Below are 27,904 nucleotides of genomic sequence, written 5' to 3' on the forward strand. Positions count from 1 at the left end.
TTAAATGTCCTTGCTTACAAGCAGAAGTTATATCCCTTATATATTTACTACTAAAATTTAACAGAATGTTTTTTCTTTAAATTTTTCTTAACCAAATGCTACTATTTAGTGGCCTTCTGATATATTGTGTAATAAATACATCAGAAGCAGTTTGGAAATTTCCTACCTGTGTGAGAAAAACTCCCCAACAGAACAATGTGAATTTTACTGAAAATAAAGTGTTTAAACTTACTGTTTTATAGCTATTTCAAATCACGTAATCAATAAACACAGACTATCCTTATTTTGTAGACGGAATTACAGGTTTTATAGAATCTATAATATCGATAATAAAATAGAAGCATTAAATATGGTCTTTATGCTCAATTAATTTACACTTTTAGTTAGGGATGTAAGACATACACAATCAAACCATGCATGACATGCTCTCTTTTACTCCTCTCTTTTATAAATTCTATTTAGACAACATCCTTTGCTGCCTTTGAAATTTTGAAAAATGCAAAATAATACATACACAATATCTGTAAGCTACGAAGCATGATAATAATAAACGCCTATGAATCCACTACCCAACTTAAGAACTAAAACATTATCAATATTGTTGTATCTATCAGCGTACTTCTTCCCTGTCCCATCCCTCTGTCTCCCCCTCCAGAGGTAACTACTTTACTGAATTTTGCTCATTGTTAACTTGCCTTTTAAAAAGACAGTATTATACCATAGTATGTAGTTTTCTGAGCTTTGCCTTTTTTTTTAAGTTATGATTATTATTTGAGACAGGGTCTTGCTCTGTCGTCCAGGCTGGAGTGCAGTGGCATGATCATAGCTCACTGCAGCCTTGACCTCCCAAGGCTCAACCAATCTTCCCACTTCAGCCTCCCTAGTAGCTGAGACAACAGGGAGAGCCACCACGTCCAGCCTGAGCTTTGCCTTTCACACTCTATATAATGTTTCTTAGGTTCATTCACTTTGCTTGTAGTTGCAGTTCATTAATTTTCATAGTGGTTTAATGTATCATTATATGACTATATCACATTTTATCCATTTTCCTGTTGATAGACATTAAGATTGTTTCTGGTTTGGCTTATTTTTTCATTACTTAGCTACCTTGTTTTAGTCTTTTAAAGTACTCAGGAGTAATATAACATAATCAATGATTATAACTTATAATCAGGTCAGGATGGATATAACTTATAATCAATGATTCAGAAATAAAATTACACAGGTACACACGTAGGTAAGTAGACAGGGAAAATGGCACAAATGATCAAACAATGGTATAAAATGCTAACAACAGTTAAATCTGGGTACAGGATACATGGGTATTCTTTGTACTATTCTTAGTTTTGCAACTTTTCTATAAATCTAAAATTATTCCAAAATAATGTTTTTAAAGTGCTCTCCAAGATGTAAGCGGAAAAAAGCAAAGTGCAATGGTTGCTACCAACACATAATCTCGTATTATTTTCTTTGCTTGTATCTTCCACCAAAATCTCTAAGAAGTCTCTCTACCTTTTTACCCTGTCCCTTCACTCAAAATGAATTTAAGAAGATGAAAGGTAACCGCTGGTAAGGATGCGAAGAAAAGAGAACTCTTGTACGTTGTTGGTGGGAATGTAAATTACTGTAGCCATCACGGAAAAACGTAAAACAGAACCACCATATGACCCAGCAATCCTACTGCTGGATATATATCCAAAAAAATCAAAATCAGTATGTTGAAGGGGTTCACTGCAGCATAATTAACAAAAGCCAAGATATGGACTCAACCTAAGTGTCCATCGATGGATGAATGTAAGAAAACATAGTACTGATATTGAATGGGAAACTATTCAGCCTTAAATTCAGAGGGAAATTCTGTCATTTGCGACAACATGGGTGAACCTGGAAGGCCCATAAGTAAAATTAGCCAGGCATAGAAAGGCAAATACCGCACGATCTCACTTATATGAAGAATCCAGGCCTGGGTGAAGCTGAGGAGGGAGGGAATGGGGAGTTGCTGGTCAAAGGGTACAAAGTTTCAGAAGACAGAAGGAACAAGTTTTGAGATCTACTGCACAGCAGAGTGACTACAGTCAATAATAATGTATAGTCATGCGTAGCTTAATGACAGAGATACTTTCTGAGAAATGCATCATTGGCAATTTCATTGTGTGAAGAGTGTGCTTATGGTACAGCCCACTATACACCTAGGCTATATGAGATAGCCTATTACTCCCAGGCTACAAACATGTATTGCATGTTATATACTGCTGAATGCTGTAGGAAACTGTAACACAATGGTAAGTATTTATGTATCTACACATAGAAAAGGTACAGTAAAAATACAGCATAAACAAACTGTACACTTCTACAGGGCACTAACCACGAATGAAGCCTTTAAGACTGAAAGTTGCTCTGGGTGAGCCAGAGAGTGAGTGGTGAGTGAATGTGAAGACTTACAATATTATTGCACACTACATAAATGCTGTATACTTAGGCTACACAAAATTTATAAAAAATATGCTTCTTTCTTCAGTAATAAATGAATCTTAGCTTACTGTATCTTTTCCATATAAACTTAAAAAAAAGTTTAACTTTTTGACTCTTGTAATAAAACTTAGTTTAAAACACAGACATCCTGTACAGCTATACAAAAATGTTTTTTTCTTTATATCCTTATTCCGTAATAAACTTTTTTCTATTTAAAAAATTTTTATTTTTATTTTTTACTCTTTAAACTTTTTTGTTAAAAACTAAAACACAAACACACACATGAGCCCAGGCCTATATGGGGTTAGGGGCAGTAACACGCATGGAGCTGTCATCTCCTGTGGTAACAATGCCTTCTTCTGGAATATCTCCTAAGGAACCTGCCTGAGGCTGTTAACTTTTTTTTTAATAAGTAGAAGTAGTACACTCTAAAGTAATGATTACAAGTACAGTAAATACATAAACCAGTAACAGTAACACAGTTATTATCAAGTATTATGTACTCCAAATTATATAAATGTATTAAATTATCACATGTACCGCAGAAACAGGGAGATACATCAGGCATCATTTTTTTTTTTTTTTTTTGAGACGGAGTCTCGCTCTGTCGCCCAGGCTGGAGTGCAGTGGCCGGATCTCAGCTCACTGCAAGCTCCGCCTCCCGGGTTCACGCCATTCTCCTGCCTCAGCCTCCCGAGTAGCTGGGACTACAGGCGCCCACCACCTCGCCCGGCTATTTTTTTGTATTTTTTTTAGTAGAGACGGGGTTTCACCGTGTTAGCCAGGATGGTCTCGATCTCCTGACCTCGTGATCCACCCATCTCGGCCTCCCAAAGTGCTGGGATTACAGGCTTGAGCCACCGCGCCCGGCCCAGGCATCATTTTTAATCTTTAATTAAGAAAATTAAGCATACCAAAAAAAATTCTTACACCTTAGAAGGAAAGAAAGTTGGGGAATAAAAGAAACAGGACAGTAATTTTAAAAAGGTATTCTGTATCATACATAATTATATATGCTATACTTTTCTACCACTGGCAGTATAGGTCTGTTTATAGCAGCATCACCACAAACACACAAGTAATGTGTTGTGCTAAGACGTTATGAAGTCTACAACATCATTAGGTGACAGGAATTTTTCAGCTCCATTACAATCTTATTAGATTGTAGATCGCACCGCTGTATATGTGATCCATTGTTGACTGAAACAGTTATACAGCACATGACTGTATTGTATAATTTAAAGTAAGAGAGTAGGCCAGGTGCAGTAGCTCACGCTTGTAATCCCAGCACCTGGGGAGGCCGAGGTGGGCGGATCACCTGAGGTTGGGAGTTCGAGACCAGCCTGACCAACATGGAGAAACCCTGTCTCTACTAAAACTACAAAAAATTAGTCCGCCGTGGTGGTGCATGCCTGTAATCCCAGGTACTCAGGAGGCTGAGGCAGGAGATAACGCTTGAACCTGGGAGGTGGAGGTTGTGGTGAACACAGATCGTGCCATTGCACTCCAGCCTGGGCAACAAGAGTAAAACTCCATCTCGAAAAAAAATAAAATAAAAAATAAAATAAGAGAGTAAATTTCAAACGTGTCACCATAAAAATGATAGGTGAGGTGACAGATATGTTAATTAGCTTGATGTAATCGTTTCACATGGTATATATATCTCAAAATATCACTGTACCCCGTACATGTATATAATTATAATTTGTCAATTAAAAACAATATTACTTCAAAAAAGAAAAAAATAGATCAACAAAAGGGATTATTACTAGGGCAGATATTTAGAGGAAAAGATTTAAGTAAAGATCAGATTAGTGACAATATTCATGAATAGAGACTACAATTTAAAAAAATCTAAGAATGAATGAGCAACAAGATGCTTTTAGGCATTTGAGAAAGAACTGTTTGGGTAATACCTAAAAAGCATCTGAATACTGACTCTATTTCTAAATGTCTAAAAATCAGTATTTGGAACACTTCTGTTTCTGCCCATGAAGGATTACCGACTATGGGAATTGACCTTCCACCGTATCCAACAGAGAACTGGAAAATATATATGAAAGAACAGGTTCAAGCATTGGACAACAGACAGCATGGGACACTAATCCTAAGAGAAGAGAAACAAATGGCCCCAGCTTACTGCCTGGAGGCAGTTTCCAAACTGCAGTGCAGTGCAAGGGTGGGAAGTGAAACAGAGCTAGGTGGTCTTGATGGGCTGAGGAGACAGAGACTGGAGTTTCTGGAAGCTGAGGTGGCTAAAATTTGCAAGCTTAGTACCAGAAAGGACAAAATTGCATAGACAGAGATCCAGAGACCTGCAAAGGAGCCCTCTCACATGTTTGGCTGGGTATCAATATGTGCATGTATGAGAAAATATCTGAGGCCAGCAAAAAAAATAACAGAAAAGCAGTAGAGCAAACAATTTCCAAAGCTCACAGAAGGCAAACAGTCAAACTGCAGAGACCTCGTAATATCAGGGGCACTGGGTAGAGTCTTTAGTATGGATATACCTTAGTAGTAAGGCTAAAATAGTCCCAGAAAAAAGGGACTATTAATAACAAACCACAAAAAACTTAAAAACAAGCTTCTAAAGGATTAAACTGTTCTTCAGGTTACTTAATTATATACCAGAACAAAAAAATCTAGCACTCAACAACGTAAAAATTACAATGACTGCATCTAATAAAAAATTACCAGTCATGCAAAGAGGCAGGAAAATATGATACATAACCAATCAATAAAAACAGGCCGGGCGCAGTGGCTCATGCCTGTAATCCCAGCACTTTGGGAGGCTGAGGCGGGCGGATCACGAGGTCAGGACCATCCTGGCAAAACACGGTGAAACCCCGTCTCTATTAAAAATACAAAAAATTAGCCAGGTGTGGTGGTGGGCACCTGTAGTCCCAGCTACTTGGGAGGCTGAGCCAGGAGAATGGCGTGAACCCAGGAGGCGGAGCTTGCAGTGAGCAGAGATCGCACCACTGCACTCTAGCCTGGGCAACAGAGTGAGACTCCATCTCAAAAAAAAAACAAACAAAAAAACAGACCCAGACATAACAAAGACAATGGAATTGGTAGACAAGGGTTTTAAAACATCTATTACAAATATTGTCAATATAGTCAAGAATATAAAAGAAAACAACATAATGAGAAGAGAAAGAGAAGAAATAAGACTAAAATGGAAGTTCCAGAAATGAAAAATGTAGTATCTGAAATGAAAAACATATTGAATGGGTTTAACGACACATTAGAAGATACTCAAGTAAAGATCACTGAATTTGGAGACATAACAATAGAAATTATCAAAACAAAACATACTAAGCAGAAAGGCTGGAAAAATAAAAAGAAGGAAAAGCTCAGGGAGCTATGGTACCATATCAAGTGGTCTAGCATGTAATTAGTGTCCCAGAAAAATGCAAGTGGAGGCCAAAAAATTTAAACAAATAATGGATGAAAAACATCCAAGTTTGATGAAAACTGCACACCCATAAATCTAAGGTAAATAAAACCCAAGCAGAAGGCTGGGTGCAGTGGCTCCCACCTGTAATCCCTCAGGATCACCTGAGGTCAGGAGTTCAAGACCAGCCTGGCCCACATGGTGAAACCCCATCTCTACTAACAATACCAAATTAGCCGGGTGTGGTGGCGCATGCCTGTAATCCCAGGTACTCGGGAGGCTGAGGTAAGAGAATCACTTGAACCCAGGAGGCGAAGGTTGCAGTGAGCCGAGATCATGCCACTGCACTCCAGCCTGGGTGACAAGAGCAAAACTCTGTCTTAAAAAAAATAAAAAAATAAAAAAACAAACCCAAGCAGAAGAAACATAAAATAAAGAAAACTGTGACAAGGGACATAATAATCCAATTGGTGAAATCCAATGATAAAGAGAAAATCTTAAAAAGCAGCTAAAGGATAAAAGGCACATTATATAGAGAACAGTAAAGATAAGAATTATAGCAGATTGACATAAGAAATTAGGCAGGTCTGAAGATAATGGAATGATATCTTTAAAGTACTGAAAAAAAGGTATGAGACCAGATCTATACCTACTGAAAATGTCTTTCAAAAATTAAGGCAAAGTTAGGACTTTTTTAGAACAAGAAAAGCCACAATAATTCACTGCCAGCAGACTTGTACTCAAGAAATGTTAAACGATGTTTTTTAGACAGAAATTGGAATCTAAATAAAAAGATTACCAGAAATGGCAAATACACAGGTAAACATAAAACAATTTTTCTCATTTTAAATCTCTTGAAAAGATAAATGATTGCTTACAGAAAAAAAAAAAAAAAATCCCAATGCATTATGGGACTTACAGTAAGGTAGAAGTGAAATGTTTGACACTCAAGGACGGGAGGAGGGAAGTGGAAGTATTCTGTTGTAAGGTCTTACCCTATACAAGTAATGGTATGTTATTAGTTGAGGTAGACTGAGAAAAGGTAAAGATGAACACTGTAACCCTAGAGCAACCACATTAAAAAAAAAAAAAAAAAAAAGAGGTATAGTTAATACATTAACAGTGGAGATAAAATGAAATTATTAAAAAAATTCTTAATTAAGCCTGGGCATCATTGCAAGACCATGTCTCTAAAAAAATTTTTTTTAATTAGTTGGCCATGGTGGTATGTGCTTGTAGTCCTAGCTACTAGGGAGGCTGAGGCAAAAGGACTGCTTAAGCCCAGGAGTTTGAGGTTACAGTAAGCTATGATCATGCCACTGTACTCCAGCCTGGGTGACAGAATAAGACCCTATCCCTTAAAAAAAAAAAAAAAAAAAACAAAACATAAAACAAAAAACAAAACAAAAAAATTCTTAATCCAAAAAAAGGCAGGAAAAGAAGAAAAAAAGAAAAAAAGAGATGAGACAAGTAATAGCAAAATGGTGGATTCAAACCCAACTATATTGATAATTTCATCAAATGTAAATGGCTTAAACACACAAATTAAAAGGCAGAGATTATCACTTAGATGTTTAAAAATCAACACCCAATGACATACTAACTACAGAAAACCACTTTAAATATAAAGACACAGATAGGTCAAAAATAAAAGATTGGAAAAAGATATGCTGTGCAAACATCAATTAAAAAAAACCTGGAGTGGCTATATTAATATCAGACAAGTAGAAATAGCACCAGGAGAAAAAAATGACATTAGATAATGATAAAGGAGTCAATTCATCTAGAAGACAAAATACTACAAATGTTACACACCTAGTAACAGAGTTCCAGTAACAGAAGCAAAAACTGATAGGATGTGAAAAAAAAGGTGCAATCATAGTTGGAGATTTCAAAACTCTTCTCTCAGTAACAGATGAGTAAAAATTAGTATTTGAATGGTTTCAGATCAAACAGCAAGTAAACATAACTCATTTAACCTCTTAATTTACAAAACTTGTTGCAAATTGTTAAAACTTAGAAGAGGAAGGAAACAGTTTAGATGTGATACAATACTGAGAAAACAATATTTTAGGTTGAAACTGTGAATTGCTGTCAGAAATAAGTGCAGCTATTACAGTTGTAGGTACTTCTGACCACAGTGCCCATAGGTGGGCAATGTAAATCTTTTTTTTTGTTGCCTGGTTGGAGTGCAGTGGCACGATCTCGGCTCACTGCAACCTCCGCCTCCCAGGTTCAAGCGATTCTCCTGCCTCAGCCTCCCCAGTAGCTGGGACTAAAGGTGTGCGCCACCATACCCAGCTAATTTTTGTACTTTAAGTAGAGACAGGGTTTCACTATGTTGGCAAGGATGGTCTCGATCTCCTGACCTCGTGATATGCCTCAGCCTCCCAAAGTGCTGGGATTACAGGCATAAGCCACTGCGCCTGGCCGGCAATGTAAATCTTAACTAAAGGCGTGAGCTAGGCTTCTGGGAAATGTAAGCCACGATGGCTATCACAGAAACAGTCTCTTAATTTGGTGTATTATATCTCTCTCTCACAGTCCCCTAAACATTTAGTAATAATGGGATCTATTACTATTTGAAAGAACACATAGAATAAATTTTTGAAAATAATTACTTTTAAATAGTGAAATTTGAGTGTCTATGTGAGTATATTTAAAATGAAACTAAACTTCTTAAAAAGGAAATTCCTGGTTAGATACCATTTCCAAGCATACAAACTCAGCACAGGAAGCAATATCCTCTGCAAAAAGTTGAATATATGGTAACTGAAATTATAAAATACCATCATGAGAAACAAGATACATTATCCTTTCCCATATCCATGGGCTTCCTGGAACCTAATTTGAGAAAACCTAGAAATGAAGGAGGGGGTATAGCTCAGAAGTAGAGCATTGGACGGCAGATCAAGAGAAAACCTAGAAATGAACACAGTAAAAAATTAACAGAATCTTAAAATGGAAACGTTATTTTCCAAAATGGTATATATATATTTTTTTATCCAAACAGCTTAATTACCCTCTTAATCCCTATCTTGGGAGAAAAGTTTTTCCAGTCTGGAAGGGAGCCTACTGCCATTTGAATATCTGCAATATGTCTGCATTTTGAATATACTGTCTCAAATAATCCTCATGAAAAATCCTAATGAAGAATAGGTTTACTTATTCCCAAGTCATATTTCTTCTTAGGTTTGTTTCCTTATTGGAAAAATAAGAAAAGTGGACTAAATGATTTCCAAATTTCCCTCCAGCTTTAATAATCCATGATTCTACATAAAATATTCTGGTGTCTGTTCCTGAGAAGCTTATAATTTGGTTAGTGAGTTAAAGATAACAACATGATGATTTCAGGCACTAGCAAAACATTCAAATAACCTTAACTAAGCAAAAACTATCAATATAACTTGAGTAGTGAATAGCTCTGAGAATTGTTGGAGATTAAGGGAGAGAAGGAGAAAGTGGAGGGAAGGAAGGAGGGTGGGGAGAAAGAAGGGAGACATACAGCAGACATTTTTATTCACCAAGACAAAGCTTATAGCTAATGCAAAAGTAATAACTTAGTTCCACTCGTCACTCTAGGAAAACTGAGGAACTATGAAGACATAAAGATACACACCTAGAATGAGGGACCCAAACGCCCAAGCTTGCTTTCTGCTCTCCAAATCTATTGGAATTGCTCCCACTCAAGTTGTTCTAAGGGTGAAACCAGTTTTGCTTTAAAAATCTAATGTTTCTGCAAATCACTCATAATGACCCACATTCAAAATAAACCATGAATTAATTACATTTATATAATGTTTTTCATGTGGAGGATCAATTATTCTTTCTATACCAGTGTCACCTTCTATTTGTGTCATGTATAGTTTACAAAGTTCTTTCACACCTGTGATCTCATGTGATCCCTGCTAAACCTCTGTAAGATAAATAGTTCAGCTGATATCCCAATTTTACATACAAAGCAGACATCTCGGAAAGACAGAATGCCTCGCCAAGGTCACACAGATGGTAGTCTGACTTGGAACTACAGTATTTAGGCTTTTTATTCATTGTACCATCTTTCAGCCTGTTTGCCTACTTTTCTGTCCTTGTCACTATCCTTGTTCTTCAAAACACTTAAACAGGTTCTATGAAGATATAGTAAGGATTTGTTACACTATACTTCTATAAAGTACTAATTCTGGAGCATTGAGCCAGAAGGAAATGGATGACTAGAAATACAGCTGAATATGCATGGAACACACCATACCATTTTATATCTCAGGTTATTAAATATTGGCAGAATTTGCATTGAGTTAGAATGTGGGTCATTATGAGTGATTCAGAGTGGGAAGCTCCTCTGTGGGCAGGTCGTCCTGAGAGCACAAGGAAGCGCAGGTCCATAGCTGTGGCTTGGGTGGCTGCAGCAGCACCCAGGGAGCGCCCACCTCAACTGAGAAGGGATGACCAACCTTAGAGAGAAGCAACCCACTCCAGGGCCTCCTCTCTGCTGAGAGCTGGGAAGACGATGGGATGTAGAGGGGAATAACCCACTCAGGGCCTCCTCTCTGCTGAGAGCTGGGAAGACGATGGGATGTAGAGGGGAATAACCCACTCAGGGCCTCCTCTCTGCTGGGAGCTGGGAAGACGATGGGATGTAGAGGGGAATAACCCACTCAGGGCCTCCTCTCTGCTGGGAGCTGGGAAGACGATGGGATGTAGAGGGGAATAACCCACTCAGGGCCTCCTCTCTGCTGAGAGCTGGGAAGACGATGGGATGTAGAGGGGAATAACCCACTCAGGGCCTCCTCTCTGCTGAGAGCTGGGAAGACGATGGGATGTAGAGGGGAATAACCCACTCAGGGCCTCCTCTCTGCTGGGAGCTGGGAAGACGATGGGATGTAGAGGGGAATAACCCACTCAGGGCCTCCTCTCTGCTGGGAGAGCTGCAGAGATAATAGGACGACCTGCCTGCAGAAAGGCGCTTCCCATTCCAGAGTCTCCTTTCTGCTAGGAGCTGAACACTCATCAGGACACCCTGGCTGCGGAAAGGAGCCGCCCGCTGTGGGAGACTGAGCTATTCCATCACTCGATAAAGCTCCTCTTCATCTCGCTCACCCTCCACTTATCTGTGTACCCCATTCTTCCTGGTTGCAGGCCATGAACTCAGGACCCACAGAATGGCAAGGCTAAAACATCCGTAACATAAACAGGGTTGAGACATGCCCCTTGCTCGCCATGTTGTGGGCAAAGAGAAGGAAAGAAGAGCCGAAGCCCTTCGGGGAGTCCAGATGTGGGAGCTCCCCGAGCCAGGGCTGTGACTCCCTCTTTGAGGCCCTGTGGCTCCTGGCATCTCCAAGCTCCCAGGCACCACCATGTTCCCCAGTGCCAGCTGTGGAAACTGCTTGCAGCGTGACTGGTCCGGCTGCAGCCTTGCAGAGAGCTGGCAATCATGCTGGCACCTGGAGCTGTCTGCCCCGCTGCAGCAGGTGGCATATCTGACTGTGTGCAGTGGCCAGACCCCATGCTTGCTCACACACCCATCACCATTCCATGCCCGACTTGCCCTTGGCTGGCATGAGACCCAGGCCAGTAGCGTGAGCCAAGCACAGTCTGCCAAGTGGAGTGGGTGAAATAAGCCTAGTGCAAAACTCAGGCAAAGATGCCACTGGCCACAAAGGTTTCCAGCCAGAAAAACGGCACCCCAAAGATCCTGCAACAATATGACATCCTTCCTATTGCCTTTGATATTATAGCATAACTACAAAGAGAATTATTTTACAAAATATTCAGGGGCTCTATCAGCTTTGCCAGGAGTATTCTTAATCCTTTGACATTCGAATTTTCCCTTTGGAAGCACTATCGTGCCATCCTCATTATTGATTTTCTCTTTTTCAATTTTAAATTATCTAATTCTGTCAGCTCTGTGTTTGTCAACCGATTTGCTAGCAATTCTCCTGCATTAATTTCAAAGATAACATGAAATGCTGAAACTTCCATAAAATTTGCAATTTCACTTTATGTCTGCATTATATTAACACTGACAGGCTGGAAGGGGATAAACCTCAACATTAAGTTGAACATCAAAGGATATCTGAAAAGAGGTTACCTTGCATCAAAGTCAGGCCACTATTAAACAGCACTCAACAAATGACTCTTACACCGCCAACAATGTCAGGCTCATGAAGTTCTATGAAAATAATTCCTTAAATAGGTGAATGGAGGAAAATATTTAACATTTAGTACACCAAAAAAAACTTCTGATGAGAACCAAGGGGAAATAACCTTTGAGTACCACCAATAGTGACACAAACTCATAATCAAAGGACAGAAACCCTTCCATTGGAGACATCTGAAAACAGATCTAGAAAAAGATAAACTAACGTAAGTGAAGAACTTAAAATAGTACCTTTAGAAACATGACAATAACTTTCTTCTCTTTCCTCCACAGCAATATAGTGTGCAAATAACAACAACAAAACACATCTTTTATTTAAAAAAAAAATTGAAATTACCTGAAGGTCTCTAGATAAAAGTTCTCAAGTTTAGTCTCAACAATATACCTATCTGCCATGCACACACATCACATTACAGCTATATTTTGAGGATAACCTAAAGGATTAGAGGAATCCACATAAGCAAAATAAAAAATAAAAACTCTACTCTTCATTAAATTATGACTTATGTTCCATATTTGGATAGAACACAGAACAACAAATAACAAGTCAAGCAAGAAATAGAAATTATCATATCACTCTTTTGTCTTTATCACAGACTAGAAAGTCAAAAAGGAAATAACTTACCTCTATACCAAAGATTCCTCTGTCACGCCCATACAATTTCATCTGTTCTGGAAAATGCTGAAAAGCATTTATGTAAGGAATATGGTCTTCTTCAACAAATCTGTATTTTTAAAAAGAAAAAGGTTTAACGAGAGCTACATACTGATATAGCAAAGTAAATGCTTTAAGAAAATCTCTTAAAATTCACAGACATGGTAAGAATTAGTTAAGCATATTCTATTTCCCACGTTTTTAAGGATAATAAATCTGATCATATCTATTATTCTCTTTACCCATATGTTGGCCTATTCAGCCAATTACTGAATGATTCTCTTAAGTTCCTGACTAAATAAATATGTCTAAGAAGGACTGGGCACAGTGGCACATGCTTCTACCCCCAGCTATTTGGGAGGGGTAGCAGTAAGACTGCTTGAGCCCTGGAGTTTGAGGCTACAGTGAGCCATGATCACACCACCGCACTCCAGCCTGGGCAAGAGTGAGATCCTGTGTTAAAAATTTTAAAAAAAGGGCCGGGCGCGGTGGCTCAAGCCTGTAATCCCAGCACTTTGGGAGGCCGAGACGGGCGGATCACGACGTCAGGAGATCGAGACCATCCTGGCTAACCCAGTGAAACCCCGTCTCTACTAAAAAATACAAAAAATTAGCCGGGTGAGGTGGCGGGCGTCTGTAGTCCCAGCTACTCGGGAGGCTGAGGCAGGAGAATGGCTTAAACCCGGGAGGCGGAGATTGCAGTGAGCTGAGGTCGGGCCACAGCACTCCAGCCTGGGTGATAGAGCGAGACTCCGTCTCAAAAAAAAAAAAAATTAAAAAAAAAAAGTGTCCGGCCAGGCGCAGTGGCTCATGCCTGTAATCCCAGCACTTTGGGAGGCCAAGGCAGGTGGATCACAAAGTCAGGAGTTCAAGACCAGCCTGGCCAATATGGTGAAACCTCGTCTCTATTAAAAATACAAAAATTAGCTAGGTGTGGTGGCGTATGCCTGTAGTCCCAGCTACTCCGGAGGCTGAGGCAGAAGAATCGCTTGAAACCGGGAGGCGGAGGTTGCAGTGAGCTAAGATAACACTACTGGACTCCAGCCTGGGTGACAGAGCGAGACTCAGTCTCAAAATAAAAAAAGTGTGCAAGAAGTGTGTATCCTACTTGTTAGTTCACCACCAGGCTTTCCAACATGGCATTCCGTGTATCCCTAGCTCCCCTCACATGACAGGCTCCTACTCATAAATCACTCCTGCAAGGAGGTTTACCTTGATCCCCATTTTCTGTGAAAGCCTACCTCCCTTGTCTACCCTTCTGTCTCCAATACCTACAATAGTGCATGTTAGATGTTTGTTGCTGAAAGAACCATTAAGCGTAGGGACCTTGCCTGTTTGCTCACCACTCCACCCCAATGCCTGGTACACAGTGGATCAAGTATTTTGAGTCGATTATTGAGTTTGAAGAAAATAACACATATACATAAATACACAAATATATTTATTTACAATTCATTAATTTAACAACAATTTATTGAATACTACATATCCAGTACTATTCTAGACTGCAGAGAAATGGCAGTGAACAAAACAGAAAAACATTCTTGTTCCTATGGAGTTTACATTCTAGTGAGAAAAGAAAGATACAAAACAGATAAGTAAAATCTATAGTATGTTAGGTAGAGTGAAATGTTAAGGAGAAAAACAAGGAGAACTGAGAATGAGAAATGGGGGTCTTGCGACCATGTCAAATATATACATATATCTATATACAAGATATTTAAAATAAGAAAATTAAGGAAAGTGAGCTAAAGACAGGAATAAGTATACAAACTGCATTGCCTTGAGGACTTTGCTGTTGCTAGAGCTGGGCTGACATTTGGCTTTCAGCTTTGTAGCACTTAAAGGATAAAACTGACTCAACTTTTTTTTTTTTTTTTTTTAAGACGGAGTCTCACTCTGTCGCCCAGGCTGGAATGCGGTGGCATGATCTCAGCTCACTGCAGCCTCCACCTCCCGGGTTCAAGTGATTTTCCTGCCTCATCCTCTCGATTAGCTAGAATTAGTTATAGGCACCCACCACCATGCCTGGCTAATTTTTGTATTTTTAGTAGAGACATGGTTTCACCAGGTTGGTGATCTGCCTGATAAGCCTCCCATAGTGCTGGAATTACAGAAGTGGGCCACCAGTCCCAGCCTCAACTTTAATTTCAAATTAAAAATGTGCTTTAATTTTTAGTCTACTGAAAGTTGAGAATTAAATATTTATATAAAAATGGTGTTAAAGCTTCCCCAGGTAAGTTTTTATTAGTATATTCAGTTTATATAAAAGTATTTATGTGCAGTAATCAGTATTTGTATTATTTTGCAATTATATTTTTGGTTTAATATCATTTTATATACAAGATGTAATGTGTACCTGTCACTTTTTAAACTACCTAGTACTCTACTATGTTAATGTGCTCATTATTTATGTAGTCTTCACTATGTGATAACACATGCCAGGACTGTGTGGAGTGTTAGGAGTCTGCAGAGAGAAGTAAGAGATGAAGGGTCCTCCGCACTCCCACCCTAATAGGTCGGACAAACAGCCTGCACATGAGTCAGCAGAGGTACTGTCTCAAGCAGCACAACAGAGGAACAGTCAGATCCATAGGAGCAGAAGAAATGAGACCTGCCTAGGGGAAGCAGAAATGTCCACAAAGAGCAGGTCTTTGGCATCTGGAGTTCTAACAGTTTTTTTCACCATTTATAAACAGTTCTGCTCTTAGCCTCATTCAAAGTTTTTTTTCTTTTTAACTTTGAATTTCCTTTTAGAAAAGTATTTATTTCCCTCCCCCCCAAACAAAAACAAAAACAAAAACAAAACAAAAAAAAGCTGCTTACTCAAAGTTCTGAACAATCTATTTCCCTTCCTAGGTGTTAACAACTGGTTCTCTAGATCAGTCCAGGAAGTTGATAGAAAAATTGGCATAGACTAAAAGCATCTCATATGCCTCTCCTGACGAACAGACTTTAGCCCTGTCCCCTGGAAACACTGTCCTTACTTATAATTATGTAATTTTCCCAAGTTTCAACCTATGAAGGGTTAGAAATTTAATAAACTCATTCTTCATCTAAGATCACTGAAAAAGCACTGAATTAGAGTTAAGTCGTGTCTACCTGTAAAACAGATCCTGAACCCAGTCACCATTATCACTGCCATAATCCAAGTTACCATCTCTTGCCTGGAGGATAGCAAAAGACCACCTGGTCTCCATGCTTCCACTCTTCCCTTCCTAGTACTCATTTTCCACAGCTGCCTGAATGATCTTTAAAAAACATCAATCGGATTGTATCTCTCCTGCTGCAACCTTCCAGGGGCTTACTCTCACACTTAAAACCCGGAGTCCACCTGGTTATGAGGTTTCCTTCCGGAGTGATGTGTCCTGAAAACAGCAGACTGCACAGCTTTGTAAACTTTGAAAACGTATTGAAAACCACTGAATTGTGTGTGTGTGTATATATATATATATATATATTTTTTTGAGACGGAGTCTCGCTCTGTTGCCCAGGCTGGAGTGCAGTGGCGCGATCCACTCACTGCAAGCTTCGCCTCCTGGGTTCACGCCATTCTCCTGCCTCAGCCTCCCGAGAAGCTGGGACTACAGGCGCCCACCACCACGCCCGGCTAATTTTTTTTTTGTATTTTTAGTAGAGATGGGGTTTCACCGTGTTTGCCAGGATGGTCTCGATCTCCTGACCTCGTGATCCGCCCGCCTCGGCCTCCGAAAGTGCTGGGATTACAGGCGTGAGCCACCGTGCCCGGCCTGAACTGTATATTGTTAAACAGTGAATTTTATTATATATAAATGATGCCTCAATTTTTAAAAATCTAAATTCCTAACTTGTTTTACAAAGACAGATATCTGCCCCTGATGATCTGTTCACTCTCATCCTCCTACTCTGCCTTATAATTCTGACTCCAGTCACACTAGCTCTCCTCTGCTCCTTCATCACACAGCTCTTGCTTTAGGGCTTGGCAAAAGCAACCTCCCTCTACCTGGAATGCCAGTACAGCAGTCCCCACTCATCCTCTTTTTTGTGCTGCATGGTTTCATAAGTGTTAAACTGTACGCCATTCTAAAGAGCATGATGAAATATCACGCCATCTCTCTCTGACCCGTGTGAGACGCGAATCTTCTCTTTGTTCAGCACAGCCAAGCTGTAGGCGCCACCCAGCCATGAGTTACTCGTAGTTTGTTGGCTCATTCTCAGATCTACTGTCAGAGTGTTGCAGTGCTTGTGTTCAAGTACCCCTTATATTTTACTTAATAACAGACTCAAAGCTCAAGAGTAGGAGTACCAGTACACCGTAATAATTATTCTATTTTATTATTAATCTCTTACTATGCCTAACTTACAAATTAAACTTTATCACAGGAATGTATGCACAGGAAAAAACACAGTGTATATAGGGTTCCGTGCTATCTACATTCTCAGGCATCCAATGTCTTGGAATATATCCTCTGTGGTAAGTGAGGTCTATCGTACTCTTGATATTCACACTGGCTCTATTTTCATTTAAGGTGCAGAGTAAATGCCACCTTCTTGGTGAGGCCTTCCCAAATGACCAATCTAGAGTAGCCATCTAGTCATTTTCTATCATACCATCCTATTTCAATTTCCTGAATAGCCTTTCCCTGTCTGATCCTTTTCTTACTTATCAGGTTGATGCAAAAGCAATTGTGGTTTTTGCCATTAACCTCAATGATCTTTGCACCAACCATACTTATGTGTTTGTTTATCTGTGTCCTCCTCTGGTCTTGAAATTCATGAGAGCAAGGACTGGACCTACATGATTCACAACTGTATCACAAGGGTCTAGATGCCAGAAAACCACCTGCATATAGTAGATATTCAACACAAATTCACAGAATGAATAAATGCTGGCTATTTTTATTTATTAATGCCATTATTGCTAGGTAGGCAGGGTCCTTTACAGGCTATTTGCAGGGTAATGAATTTATGCTAAGGACTATGGATGCTGCTAGAGTACTTAAAAAAGGAGTGACAAGCACAGTGTTAAGGTATGTGGGTATTTTGGCCAGGCTAATAATGTACTCCCTTAAAACCAGTGTTCTTTAAATATTTTTTCAAAGTTTGGCAGTGGTTCTTAAACTTTACCATCCATAAGAATCCCCTGGGCCAGGCACGGTGGCTCACGCCACAATCCCAACATTTTGGGAGGCCAAGGTAGGAGGCTTGCTTGAGGCCAGAAGTTCGAGACCAACTTGGGCAACATCACAAAACCCCATCTCTACAAAAAAATAAAAATAAACAATTAAAAAAAAATCCTCTGAAGGGCTTATTTTAAAGCAGAGATAACCAGGTCCTACCCCAGGGTTCCTGATTCAGAAGGTGTAGGATAGGTCTAAGAATTCACATTTCTAACCAGTTCCCAGATGATACTGAAGCTGTAAGTCAGAAGGCCACATTTTGAGACCTTATGACTTAGAGCTCTTTCTGGGAGAAAAGCAAAGAAAGAATATGGTGACAGTCTCTTCTCCTATTGCCCCAAGCAACTAAGCTCTGTTCCCAAACTTGTATATTCCACAGGGCAAAACAAAAGCCCTCAAGCTAACTAGATTTAATCTCCTTGAAGGCATTTCAGAATTCCCCCTGGTGAGGGAGGAGATGGAAAGAGAGAGAGAAGAGAAAAGAGGGAGGGAGAGAAGACGGGTGGGTAGCATCTTACCCCTATTCTTTCAACCACATATAATATTCTCCCTGAGAAGAATTCCAGGTAAATATGACTTTCTCCATCTTGTTAGATTTCTAGGAGAGTTCTGTTAGCCCCTTACAGATTGTCCTGGGTAGGATGGCTAGCCCCTTTATCCAGCTCTAATGACATCATTAGATTTATGTTTTTGTAAGATCCTTCTGGTTATCAGGAGGAAAATGGATAGAAATGACACAAGATTACAGACACAGAGCTCAGCTGGCAGACTGTTAAGCAATCCAAATGAGGGTAGAGAGGACAGAGAGAGAGGGAATGCAGAGAAGAATGGTTTTTTGAGTTTTTGGACGTATAATTGAGTGGACATAAAGACCAACAGTGTACATAGAAGGGAAAGAGTCAAGGATGATCCCTAGGCTTCTGGATAGGATGCAACAGGGTGGATGGCATTTACTAAGAAAGAGAACACTGGAGAAGGAGCTGGATCAAGGAGACAGATGATGAACCTCTAGTCATGCTGATTCTGAGATACCATAAAGACATCTAAGTAGCCATGTCCAGCAGGCAGCTGTATATATGAATCTACGGGTCTGGCCCTCAGTAGACAAGTCTGGGCTAGAGATATAAATTTGAGAGTCATCAGCATATAGTGGTAATTAAAGCCTTGGGAAAAGATGAGATCACCCAATGGGGGCATACAAAGCAAGACCAGGTTTTTAAATTAATAGTAAAATTCACTGAATCATGGGCTATCTGCTTGCAGAGTTAATCAGACCTGAGGAAAGCATTTTTATTTGGTTGATGTGGCCAAATTCAAAGGCACTATCATCATTTACTGGAGGCATTATATTTAATCAAAGGGGTTGTGCCAATAATCATGATGATGGTGATGATGATGAAAACAAAAACAATAATGACTAGCATTGAGCTCTTATTATGTGCCAGACACTGCTCTAAGTGCTTTCCATGTAGCACTAATTATTGAAAGTAGTTACAACCCTATGAGGTAGTTATTATTATTAGCCCCATTTTATCAATGAGGAAACAAAAGCAGAGAGAAATTAAATGACTTACTCAAGGTCATATAATAAATAAGTGGCAGAGCCAGGATTCAAACCCAGCAGTTCGGTTCATAATTTGTGCTCTTAAAGGCACTCTACACGTTGATTAAACCCAAATGTTACTATTCAGAACACATATAAAGCAAGGAGGAAAAAAATCAGCACATTAACAAGTTTGGCACATCTATTACATAAGAAATTCTTACATTAACCAAAACACTCTGTAGATTACCCTGAAAAATATAAACGCTTACTATCTGGATAACACATCCTTTCAACAGTTTTGTCTTCAACTTTTCCTTATAAACACAGACCACCTATATTTTAGCTCTTAACGCCAACATATGGTTTTGTGTAACTATGAATAACCATTTTGCTAATGTAAAGATCACCTGTTTATCTTTTCTTAGAAATGAAAAATATTGACTAATATTACTCAAGTACTTAAATGTCACTTTTCTCTTCAAAAGATTAGATACTTAATTTTTCAATAGCCCATGTGTTATAAGTACTATAATTTCTACTACATAAATAAGAAAATCAAGAAGATGAATTACTAGCCCGGGGGGATTACACTTCCAAATTAGAATTCAGGCTACTCCACCTTTCCAGTTCCTTCCTCAAGTTAGGCCTTCTTATAAAAATCAAAATATCCAAAGTTTGTGTACTTAGTTCATGTAGTAACCAGCAAAAATATTATCACACAAGAGGTCTAGCTAACCTCAAAAGATCTGAAAGTGTTATTGCTTCTCTCTGCCAAAGTAAGGACAAGTAACAGAAGGCGAGTGTCTGTGGCACGGTCATCTTCACAATTCCTTTCTCCTTTCGTTGTGAGTATTCAACTCCATCCAGAGATCCAGAGCAGACAGACGTTTCTTAGGAGATAAATGGAGATTTTAAAAAATCCACGTAACTATTTGGATAACAAAAGAAAAACAACAAAAAATCTAAACAGACATTTTAAATATTGACATGGTTTGGCTGTGTCCCCACCCAAATCTCATCTTGAACTGTAGTCCTCATAATTCCCACGTCATGGGAGGGACCCGGTGGGAAGTAACTGAATCACGGGGGCGGGTTTTTTCCACGCTGTTCTCATCAGAGTGAATAAATCTCACGAAATCTGATAGTTTTATACAGGGTAGTTCCCCTGCACACGCTCATCTTTCCTGCCACCATGTAAGATGTGCCTTTGCTCCTTCTTCACCTTCTACCATGATTGTGAGGCACCTCCAGTCATGTGGAACTGTGAGTCCGTTAAACTTATTTTTCTGTATAAACGACCCAGTCTCGGGTATTTCTTCATAGCAGTAAGAAAACAGAGTAATACAAATATCTTAAAACTAGTTATAAAACCTTTACAAAGAGCAATTTGGCAATAAAGAGTAATGAAGGACTAGAATAAAATCAGCCAAAAATGTAATCATGGGATATCTGTGGGAGTGGGATGGGACAGGATTCTAAAGAGGGATTTGAGCCAGGCACAGTGGCTCACACCTGTAATCCTGGCACTTTGGGAGGCCAAGGTGGGCAGATCACTTGAGGTCAGGAGTTCGAAACCAGCCTGGTCAACATGATGAAACCTCGTCTCTACTAAAAATACAAAAAATTAGCCGGGTGTGGTGGTGGATGCCTATAATCCCAGCTACTCAGGAGGCTGAGACAGGAGAACCGCTTGAATCCGGGAGGTGGAGGTTGCAGTGAGTCGAGATCGCACCATTGCACTCCAGCCTGGGTAACGGAGCGAGACTCCCGTCTCAAAAATAAAAAAAATAAAAAAATAAAAAATAAAGGATTTGAACTGTTTGATCTTTTTAATAGTGAACATAAACAATTTTTTAAATAAAGGAAAGGATATGCAATTACAATGCACAGCAACAGATGTGTAACTGCCTCAACTCCCATGTCCCCTTCTCTACAAGGCCTCTCCAAAACTCCAAAACTTAGCTAGAGCAGCACCTCCTCCTATCCCCATCCTCCAGGTATCCTCTACCATATGACATTATGGTATCTTCATTCATTCACCGGATGCTTATTCATCTCATTCTTTGTGCCACTCTTCTATGTCTCAGGAAATGACAAGTGAACCATGTCTCATCTCTCTTAGAACCTATATTCTAGTAATGGGAGACAGACCAATAAACAAACAAACAAGAAATAAAACTGGCAGAGCCAAGTGCCATGGTGTGCATCTGTAATCCTGTAATCCCAGCTACTAGGGAAGATGAGACAGGAGGATCACTTGAGCCCAAGAATGCGAGACTAGCCTGGGCAACACAGAGAGACCCTAACTCAAAAAAAAAAAAAAAAAATTACAATTGACAGATAGTGATGCTACATAGAAAGATAGCAATGTAGAGTCATATAAAGTGATGGGAAGGGAAGAGAGATGTGCTATTTTACATGGGTGTCAGAGAAACCTCATTGAGAAGGTGACATTTGAGGAGAGACCTGAATTAATTCAGAAAGTAAGTCTTAAGGATGTTGGGAAGAATACCAAGTATATTAGCAGGAGTGAACTGCAGGAACAGAAAAAGGCCAGTGTAGTGACAGCATCATGGGATGCTACAAAATACAGTTTCTACATAAATCTGCCACGATTGTGTGGCTTCCCCAGCCATGTGGAACTGTGAGTCCATTAAACCTCTTTTTCTTTATAAGAACAGAAATTTCTGAGAGAAAGTAGCAGGAATGATACTGAAGAGAGAGTAAGAACTATATTATGTAGAATTTTGTAGGTCATGATTTGTACTTTGGATTTTATTCTAAGTATAAGAAATTTCGGGAGAGTTTTAAAACATGGAAGCAACAGGACCTCATTTATGTATGAGGTCATTCTAGCTGCTGTGGGAAGAATGGAGTTATGGGAGGACAGGAGTAGAAATGCAAGACCACTCTTCCAGGAAACCCATGACTGGTACTTGGACTGGAGTGGTAGCATTGCAGCTAGTGAGAAATGGTTGGATTCTAGACAGATTTTAAAGGCTGAGTCAAAGGATTTGCTCCTAGATTGGATGTGAAGCATGAGAGAAAAGGAGAAAACAAGTATGATTCTGAGGTTGTTGGCCTGAGCAACAAGTAGCATGCACTGTCATTTACCACGACAAGGAAGATGGCAAAAAAAACAAAAAAACAAAATCAGGTTTGATGAGCAAAATCACAATGTCAGAATTATATGTGCTGGCCAGGCGCGGTGGCTTATGCCTGTAATCCCAGCACTTTGGGAGGCCGAGGTGGGCAGATCACGAGGTCAGGAGATCGAGACCATCCTGGCTAACACGGTGAAACCCCGTCTCTACTAAAAATATAAAAAATTAGCCAGACGTGGTGGCAGGTGCCTGTAGTCCCAGCTACTTGGGAGGCTGAGGCAGGAGAACGGCGTGAACCCAAGAGGCGGAGCTTGCAGTGAGGTGAGACAGCACCACTGCAGTCCAGCCTGGGCAAAAGAGCGAGACTCCCTCTCAACAACAAAAAAACAAACAAACAAACAAAAAAAAAAGAATTACATGTGTTAAGTATGAATCTTATTAAATACATCAATAGAAATGTTGAGTCAGCAGCTGAATGTAAGAATCTATACTTCGGAGGAGAGGTGGGACTAAAGATACGAATTTTAGTTTCAGCATATAGTTGGTGGTTGGTTGAAGCTACGGTATTAGGTGAAGTCACATAAGGTGTAAGGGTAGATAAAGAAGCAGGACTAGGAATGACCCTGAGAATCTACGCTTTCTTAAACATAAACTCTCAAAATCACTCCTCAAAACCTCTTTCTCCAAATTCTGTAAGTCCTTGCTTCACGGCACTTATCAGCAACTAAAATGTTCTTTATTTGGTCATTTATTGCCTATCTTCTCCTAAACACCTTGAAGGCGGACGGTCTTGCCACCATATTACGTCCCAGTGCCCAGAACAGTCTCTAGCACAGAGTAGAAACCCGATGTGCAAATAGGCCCAACAGTTCTACTTTGAAGATTTCATCCCAGTGAAATGATTTGAAAGCCATGCAAAGGTTTAGGATCAAGAAATGTTGTCGCAGCACTGTTTATAATATAAAAAAAATTTAGAACAACCTAAATGCCAGGAATAGAAGTTTAATTAAATAATTCCATGCAATGGTATACTACAAAACAATGTCCATAATACTTTTAGATCAGTGGTTCTCAAAGTATACTCCTGGACCAGCAGTATTAATATCACCTGAGAACCTAATGGAAATGCAAATTACTGAGGTTTAACAAGCTCTTCCGTTGATTCCAATGGATGCTGAAGTTTAAGGACTATCAGTTTTAAATGAATATATAAAGTCACAGATTTCCATAAAACAAATGTGTGTGCGTACACATACACAATTTTTTGTATATTCCTTATAATATGTAAGGACTTCCAGTTAAGGTGGCAAATTGAAAACACATGTTAGCCTCTGCTCTCTCCCGCTACAACAACTATAAAGAGAATTTTTTAAACACGTAAACCTGAGGACAACATGAAAAAGGTGACAAGAACAATAAAATTTTAGAAGTCAGAAAGCATACAGATAGGTGTTACTGGCTTAGCAGTCCTGAGAAAGCTAGATCCAAAGCCAGCAGTAGGGAATGCCACAAAGCAGTTTTCACTGGGGACCCCTAAAGAAGGCTCAGGAATTGGAGACGCTCATACCCCTAGAAACTGGATGAAGCCAGGCCTAACACCAGGATGACTGCTTAAAATCCAAATTAAGAAGCAGTTAAGACATCCAGATTCTCTCTTTTTTTTAGACGGAGTCTCGCTGTTGCCCAGGCTGGAGTGCAGTGGTGTGATCTCAGCTCACCACAACCTCCAACTCCCGGGTTCAAGCCACTCTCCTGCCTCAGCCTCCTGAGTAGCTGGGACTACAGGCAGGCGCCACCATGCCCATCTATAATTTTTTGTATTTTAGTAGAGACGGAGTTTCACCATGTTGGCCAGGATGGTCTCAATCTCCTGCCCTCGTGATTCACCTGCCTCGGCCTCCCAAAGTGCTGGGATTATAGGCGTGAGCCACCACGCCCAGCCAGACATCCAGATTCTTATCCCAAACCCATGCAGCCAAGTGATGCCCCTCCCTAGTCTTGGCCAAAAACTGGAAATTTCTTCTCCAGAGAGAAGGGTCTCTAGAATAAGGCATGCCAGTCACATGCACCGTTGAGAAGTGAAAACAGGAGGCTTAAGTGAAAGTTTACATACTGAATACTAAAACAATCCTCCATTCCCCTCAGGCCTTCTTCTTCCTAACCAGTTCCCAGAACAGTGACAGCCAGGATTACAAACCTGCCAAACAGAAGACTCAAAGAGATTTCTCTGAGGAATCTGATCAGCTCCGGGGGGAAAAGATTTAAAGATGATAATGCTGGGGTTCACTGAGAAAATAACCTTGCATACAGAGCAGAGCTGACAAGTCTCACCGTGGAAACAAAGCCTTCTATCAACTTTTTAGTCTCCATGGTTGAGTAAGAATAGCTATCTTAGGCTCACTAAACATTTAAAGCCTTTCACACAAAAAGCAGAGGCCAAAACAATCAAGTCAGGGGTGAAATATCATTAATATTCTCTGTGAAATAAAACATGTTCCACAAAAATGAGAGGGTAATCCAGGAAAGAAGAAATGGGATGTGGAAAATAAAAAATTCCAACAAAAGAAAAATGATAGAATCTCAGGATGGTGGTAAAGAGAGATCCTGGCTGGGCGGCGGTAGCTCATGCCTATAATCCCAGCCCTTGGGGAGACCAAGGCGGGCGTATCACAAGGTCCGGAGATCAAGACCATCCTGACTAACACGGTGAAAGCCCGTCTCTACTAAAAATACAAAAAAAATTAGCTGGGCGTGGTAGTGGGTGCCTGTAGTCCCAGCTACTCAGGAGGCTGAGATAGGAGAATGGTGTGAACCTGGGAGGCGGAGCTTGCAGTGAGCCAAGATCACACCACTGCACTCCAGCCTGGGCAACAGAGCAAGATGTCATCTCAAAAAAACAATACAAAACAAAAAAAACCAGAGAGATCCTGAGTCAGCCAGGCCACAGGTCTAGAGACATCACTCTAGATCAGAGCAGATCAGAGGCTCCAGGCAGACTTCTTCCAGAAGATGAAATTGATAGAATACATAAGGTATTAAGAGATTATAAGAACTGGGAGGAAGTGTGGAGATACATTAGTAATAAATTATAGATTAGTGATAAACAGAAAACTAAGTAAATAACAATGATCAACTCTAAGAAAACCACAGGATATACAGAAAAAGTAATCATAGTAAGCTATATGGCTCAGTCTAAATAATGTTTATACATTTATAATAATTTAAGCAGTAAATACTGATCTAGTAAAAGATTACAGTAATTATATTGGGAAGAGAGAGAATGAGAAATGTACACTCATGTACTGGTGACTATGTGAAGATAAGGGACAGTGAGGAATGTGTGAAAGAGCTAAAATGGAATCCAATAGCTAATGCCCCAAACCAGAAATCAAGATGTAATACTAGAAGCGTGTGATACAGAAATATGGAAGTTACAAAAGAGTTGAAAATGAATGCCTCTTGGGAATAGGACATTAGCTGAAGGTAGACTACAAATTTTATTATTATTTTTTAAGACAGGGTCTTGCTCTGTTGGCCAGGCTAGAGTGCAGTGGCATGATCATGGCGCACTGCAGCCTCGACCTCCTGGCTCAAGCACTCCTGCAACCTCAGCTACCTGAGTAGCTGGGACCATAGGCATGCACCACCATGCCTAGCTAATTTTTTTATTTTTTGAGGGATGGAGGTCTCACTATGTTGCCCAGGCTGGTCTTGAACTCCTGGGTTCAACTGATCCTTCCTCTTTGGTCTCCCAAAATGCTGGGATTACGATAGGTGTAGTCCATGGCCATGACTAGTGGACTAAAACTTTAACCAATTTTTTATTTTTGCAATTTTTTATAACAAGATTTACAGAATGATTTGTAGAATTTTGATTTAAAAATTTAAAGAATGAAGAAATCAAATTTTTACAAAAACCAAATAAACTCCCTATACATACATGAAGAAAAACTTTCTGGAATGATCTACAATAGCAGTAGCAGTAATTTCTGGCGGGTACAATAACTGGTGATTTTATTTTCTTTGTGACTATCTGCATTTTACAGTTTTATATTGAGTTTCATTAATAATTACTTTTTTTTTTTTTTGAGATGGAGTCTTGCTCTGTTGCCTACACTGGAGTGCAGTGGTGTAATCTTGGCTCACTAAAACCTCTGCCTCCCTGTTCAAGCAATTCTGCCTCAGCCTCCCAAGAAGCTGGGACTACAGGTGCGCACCACCATGCCTAGTTAATTTTTGTATTTTTAGTAGAGATGGGGTTTCACCATGTTGGCCAGGCTGGTCTTGAACTCCTGACCTCAAGTGATCTGCTCACCTCAGCCTCCCACAGTCCTGGGATTATAGGTGTGAGCCATCGCGCCTGGTCAATGATTACTTTTAAAGTAAAAACTAAAAGAAAGCTCTAGGGATCATCATTTACAAAAAAACAAATAAGCAGGCCAGGCGTGGTGGCTCACGCCTGTAATCCTAGTACTTTGGGAGGCCGAGGTGGGCCGATCACGAGGTCAGGAGCTCGAGACCAACCTGACCAACATGGTGAAACCCCCGTCTCTACTAAAAATACAAAAATTAGCCAGGTGTTGTGGCGCACGCTTGTAATCCCAGCTACTCAGGAGGCTGAGGCAGGAGAATTGCGTGAAACTGGGAGGCGGAGGTTGCAGTGAGTCAAAATTGCACCACTGCACTCCAGCCTGGGTGACAGAACCAGACTCTGTCTCCAGAAACCAAAAACAAAACCAGAAACAAATAAGCAAACAAAACCGTTAAACACAGGTAAACAAAACAATCATGATGCTTTAAAGGGAGATGATATCTTTTTTAAAAAAAGTTCGATCGTTTTACAGTCACGGTCTTCTGGGACTATTTGAGCTCAGGCCTCTCTGAAAAGGTGAAGAAAACTCTAGAAATTCCTTGTTGCCCAATTAGTCGATGATCCTAACACTTTACACAAAAAGTAACTTACTTGATATCCATGTCACTGTGCAGTCCAGCAAGAGATGTAGATAAACTGATAAAGGAATTCTTAATCTTTGAAGGGCAAGGAATGTTTGTTGAAAATTTTATATAACTACACTTAACCCAGATAGCAATAAACAATTCCTAATACCAGAGGGTTTGGAAAGCCTGGTCTGTTTTCCATCATCTAAAAAAAAAAATGTAGTGAAGGAAAAACTAAAATGAATGAATTCTTTAGGAAGAAGGCCTAATATTTTAATCCTAAATATATTCCTTATTTATTTCAAGTTATGGGATTACATCAGAAAGTAAAACACACATGTAGCAAGGTAAATTTTACTCAGCTTGCTTTAGTCTATGCTTAGAAATCGGACATATCATCTTTGTCTATTTTACTATACAGATACATGATAAAATTCTTCTGCTACAACTTTTCTTTGAAAACTCTGAGCCCACAC

General features: G+C 39.8%; 1 protein-coding gene across 6 annotated transcripts in view; it reads right to left on the reverse strand.

The window, feature by feature from the left end:
* Window positions 1-27,904, reverse strand: part of TAF1B (TATA-box binding protein associated factor, RNA polymerase I subunit B) — an 83,765-nt gene that overhangs the window by 38,534 nt on the left and 17,327 nt on the right. For all 6 annotated transcript variants that reach the window (XM_045369814.2, XM_065527441.2, XM_065527442.2 and 3 more), the window contains exons 7-8: window positions 20,123-20,276; window positions 12,652-12,751 (exon numbers count right to left, since the gene is read on the reverse strand). In XM_045369814.2, coding sequence (XP_045225749.2) covers window positions 12,652-12,751; window positions 20,123-20,276 — 254 coding nt within the window. The remainder of the gene's footprint in view (window positions 1-12,651; window positions 12,752-20,122; window positions 20,277-27,904) is intronic.

This window comes from Macaca fascicularis, chromosome 13 (genome assembly GCF_037993035.2).
Source record: "Macaca fascicularis isolate 582-1 chromosome 13, T2T-MFA8v1.1".
NCBI classification, from domain to species: Eukaryota; Metazoa; Chordata; class Mammalia; order Primates; family Cercopithecidae; genus Macaca; species Macaca fascicularis.